Source organism: Rhinopithecus bieti, unplaced genomic scaffold, assembly GCF_001698545.2.
Source record: "Rhinopithecus bieti isolate Rb0 unplaced genomic scaffold, ASM169854v2 scaffold_58095, whole genome shotgun sequence".
Taxonomy (NCBI): Eukaryota; Metazoa; Chordata; class Mammalia; order Primates; family Cercopithecidae; genus Rhinopithecus; species Rhinopithecus bieti.
The window spans coordinates 1120908-1125724 of record NW_016823660.1 but is presented as its reverse complement, the minus strand read 5'-3'; the positions used below and the strand labels follow the sequence as shown (position 1 = coordinate 1125724).

Below are 4817 nucleotides of genomic sequence, written 5' to 3'. Positions count from 1 at the left end.
AAAAAAAAAAAAAAAAAAAAAAAAAAGGCAAAGGCAGCGGGTCAGTTCCTTCTTTCCTCTGCAGGCTTTCACCTTTTAGATAGAAATAATCCGAACTTCCTCTGAATTTCAAGGTTCCCCTCACCTCCCTGCTATGAAATCTACATACTGTTCTGTGAACAGATAATTTTTTTTTTTTTTAAGTAGGAAGCACTGTTTAGCCTTTTGCACCCCCCTACTTCTCTCTAATTGCTATGTAGCAGGCATGAGGTTAAAGCATAAGCTAGCCCAGCAAGGATGATGTGCTACAGTATTTATTTATTTTGGAAGGAAGGGTGTAATTAACCCTAAATAACAGCCCTTGTAGCTTGCAGAGGGGAGCCTCCTGGCCCTATCAAAGGCGGGCAGAAAAGGGAGGGACTGAGGCTGACATGAAGTCACAGATACCGAAACTATGTGCCTGATAATGATATAATTAGGGGATCAGAGATTTCTGACGGCTGCGGACTTCAAAAGCTTTAAAAGAAGCCAGCAGTCTCTCCTGTAGCCATCTTGACTAAAGCAGACATTTTTGTTTAATCACTACATACAGTAACGAGAAGGGGGCAGAAACAGAAGGGCATTGTTCCACGGTTTCAAAATACCAGTCCCCTTTCTGGCCTTTTGCATGCCACGGGAAGAAACTTTATGAACGACAGAAATATAGTTTTAATACAGTGGTACAAAAGTCCATTCTGCTTGCTTAAAATGTGGCTCTAATTAAAAAAAAAGTAGTTAGAACTTTCCCAGTTACCTGTCAAAATTTTATTAGGCTGTTTTTAGGTCATTGAAAATACAGTATTTTAAATAGGCTCTCAAACATTTAAGCAGCATTTTACTTGTATTCAGTCTTCCTTTTCTGTAGAAGGTCTGAAACTAATAGGGTCAAAATGGGCTTTTAATCTGTTTTATTTATACTTTAAATCTGTATATGGAATTTGTCAAACTAGGAATATGTAGTCATCACCCCAGAAGACTGGTGAGCTTTATGTGGAAAATAAAGTGAGCTTGGAGCGAGGAGGAGAAAGAGCAGAGAAGTGATTCTGCAAAGCGAGGTTCTTACTTGAAGCAGAGAAGAAACTTGGGCCCAACCGCAGGATGGGGAGTGCAGATTTAGGAGCGAGAACCCCAGCTTTGGACTGTTAGGGGTTGCTAAAGATCTGTGTTTAGTGGGCTGGTTTTTCTTAGAACGGAAGCATTGGCAGTGTCTGGTGAAAGCAGAGCATACCTTACCGCCATACCGTGGTCTGGAATTTGGACAGATAATTAAATGAGACACCTTACTCGGCATTCAGAGAGAGGGGGAAGAAGAAAGGGAAGGGTGGGAAGAGGTTTGTAAAACAGCAGATCCTGGCGTTTAATTTCAGAGTGGAGGTTTCGGATCTTCAGACGGGAAACTGGAAGAGGCTTGTGCATTAGTTCAGTTTACTTGCTGTGGCATGTGACAGTCACCAGGGTCCACTAGGTGGATATCGTATTAGTGATAACTTTAAGACCCAGATTATTTCAACTAGAAACTGATATTAAAGCCTCCAGTCTTGCCCTGTGACAAAATGTGAACCGAGCCATGCAACTCACAAAATAAGTTTTTATAAAGGAAACTTTTAATCACTTCCTGTAGAAAATTTGAGGTTTCCTTAAGGATTTTTCATTCAACCAGCAGAGGATTTTCAGTTTCAATGTTTCCCCTTGTAGATCACATGTCAAATTACATGTAAAACTTGTGAGGAAGAGGAGGAGAAGTTAGCCTTGCAGTTTTATACTCACCCCACCTTTTATGACTTTCCATTTGGGCTGAAAGAAATTGACTTTGGCAAGCAAACCACTAATTGTAAACTGCCTAGTTCCTGTTTTACAATATACTGACTAAAAGCTCCTCTGCATGAAAAGATCTTTATAGGCAAAAAGTTTGCCTTTTCTAGAGAGGTTGCAAATAGCTGCCTAGTTTCATAGTTTTAAAACCTCCTGACCTGGGCAATTTCTAGATTGTTGTGTTTCTAGTTAATAACTTTATAAGGTGTTAGCTAAAGCTCTTAACTCTTGGCACAGTCCTATGGGATAGTAAACAATTCAGTAGTTCCGATCAAATATTTATACTGACAAAATCAAAAAGCCTAGCATTTTATGTTGTATGGTCATGTAGGATTAAAATGCATAAATAACGTGATTTACATTATGGTAGGAGAAATTATACTCATTACTATTTCCTTCAAAAGCAAGTTTTTTAAAATGACTCTCTAAACTCCTCAGAAACCTGCTATTGGGATTACTACATTGCCAAAATTACATTTAACTGGATTGAAACTTACCTACTGGCTGCAGGGAAGGGCTTCTCCAGGCTCCATGGACTGGAGCCCTGAGCTTGGATGATGTAAAAGTTCGTGCCTTTGAATATGGGATTTAGCAGCTGCCTAAATAGTTGCTTTATCTGGTTTCTAGAGCAGAGTTTGACGTGATTTCTCATTGTTTTCAGGTGAAATTCGATGCTACTGTGATGCTGCCCACTGTGTAGCCACTGGTTATATGTGTAAATCTGAGCTCAGCGCCTGCTTCTCTAGACTTCTTGATCCTCAGAACTCAAATTCCCCACTCACCCATGGCTGCCTGGACTCTCTTGCAAGCACGGCAGACATCTGCCAAGCCAAACAGGCCCGAAACCACTCTGGCACCACCATGCCCACATTGGAATGCTGTCATGAAGACATGTGCAATTACAGAGGGCTGCACGATGTTCTCTCTCCTCCCAAGGGTGAGGCCTCAGGTAGGTAGAAGCCGTTTCTAACCAGAATCCCTGCCTGATCTAGAGACTTGTGACAGCCACGACTTCGTGTGTCTGCTATTGATTTTGTTGTTAATGTAATTAGAGACACCAGAGGGAGAAGCCTGGCTGGATACAAAGATGCATCTTGATTGAGTGGCTTTTATGTCTGCTTGAGCATTAGATGTCTGTCTACATAATAGGTTTTGCCTGTTTTTTCAACATTTTGAAGACATTAAAAGGCCATTACATCTCAGTAATGACAGTCTGTAAACAAATGCGTTTGTAAGCTTCTTTAGATAGTTTTGCAGTATTTTCTAAATATCGTTGATTTAATTGTAAGCTTCTTTTTAATGGAATTCCTGGATAAAATGAATTGATGATTATGAATATCCCTAGGAGGAGTTAACATGGAGTTTGATCATTTTCTTTGTACTCCTTTAGGACAAGGAAACAGGTATCAGCATGATGGTAGCAGAAACCTTATCACCAAGGTGCAGGAGCTGACTTCTTCCAAAGAGTTGTGGTTCCGGGCCGCAGTCATTGCTGTGCCCATTGCTGGAGGGCTGATTTTAGTGTTGCTTGTTATGTTGGCCCTGAGGATGCTTAGAAGTGAAAACAAGAGGCTGCAGGATCAGCGGCAACAGATGCTCTCCCGTTTGCACTACAGCTTTCACGGACACCATTCCAAGAAGGGGCAGGTTGCAAAGTTAGACTTGGAATGCATGGTGCCGGTCAGTGGGCACGAGAACTGCTGTCTGACCTGTGATAAAATGAGACAAGCAGACCTCAGCAATGATAAGATCCTCTCGCTCGTTCACTGGGGCATGTACAGTGGGCACGGGAAGCTGGAATTCGTATGACCCAGTCTTATCTGAACTACACTTCTTGAACGCTTGAAGGCCTTTTGAGTTCTGCTGGACAGGAGCACTTTATCTGAAAACAAACTCATTTAATCATCTTTGAGAGACAAAATGACCTCTGCAAACAGAATCTTGGATATTTCTTCTGAAGGATTATTTGCACAGACTTAAATACAGTCAAATGTGTTATTTGCTTTAAAATTATAGAAAGCAAAGAGAAGACTTTGTACACACTGTCACCAGGGTTATTTGCATCCGAGGGAGATGGAATTGAGTACCTAAATAAACAAAAATGTGCCCTATGTAAGCTTCTACATCTTGATTTATTGTAAAGATTTAAAAGAAATATATATATATTGTCTGAAAGTTAATAGTGTCTTCCATAAATTTAACTGGGAAGCGTGAGACAGTACATGTTAATTATACTAATGGCCATTTGCTGTTCCTCACTTGTTCTCAACTCCAGGATGTGGCTTGATGTTTTTTTTTTCTCTTTTCTTTTTTTAAACAAGACCAAGATCTTGCTTATTCTTCCACGTGCCTGTGTAATCTTACAGTGTGGAGTTTCTAAATGTATACTGACCATCCTTTAGTGTCTTACCCACATTTCTGGTTATAGGATAAGTCTGCTTTCATCTAAGAAGGAGATCTGAAATTTGTTTGTACCAGGTCAGATATGATTGATGAATTTCTAGAGTTGACTTAGCAAAGGTCATTTTGATCCAGGTGTTCTGGAATACCTTTTCCAGTGTGTCTACCTCCACCCAAAAAAGAAAAAAAACCCAACTAAACAAAACTTTTTTTTGTTCAAGTTAGTCACTGTCTCCTTTTACTGTTGATTAATTGGCCAGTTTATTTTGTCCTAAGCCAAATTTAGTATTTTGGCTCCCCAGTTAGCCGAACCCTACTGTACAACACTCTTAATTTTAAACCTTGCGCTTCAACAGTGTGATGCTTTTTTTTTTTTTAACTTCCTCCTTAGAAAGGTTTTCTGTAGTGAACATGATATACCAGTTAATTTAAATAACTGCTACTAGGTTTCCTCCTCCCAAATGATCCTTTAGGTAACCAAATAGAACATTGGCTTTTGCCAGTAACACAGCTAGGAAACGTTTCCTCCTATGAGACTTTCGGTCCTGGTAACATTGCCCAGCCTGAATTTAAACGTATGACTTGTG

General features: G+C 40.1%; 1 protein-coding gene across 1 annotated transcript in view; it reads left to right on the top strand.

The window, feature by feature from the left end:
* Positions 1 to 4175, top strand: part of BAMBI (BMP and activin membrane bound inhibitor) — a 5797-nt gene extending 1622 nt beyond the window's left edge. Inside the window, exons 2-3 of the mRNA XM_017861702.1 lie at positions 2492 to 2779; positions 3221 to 4175. Coding sequence (XP_017717191.1) covers positions 2492 to 2779; positions 3221 to 3639 — 707 coding nt within the window. The 3' untranslated portion in view covers positions 3640 to 4175. The remainder of the gene's footprint in view (positions 1 to 2491; positions 2780 to 3220) is intronic.
* The last annotated feature ends 642 nt before the right edge of the window (positions 4176 to 4817 follow it).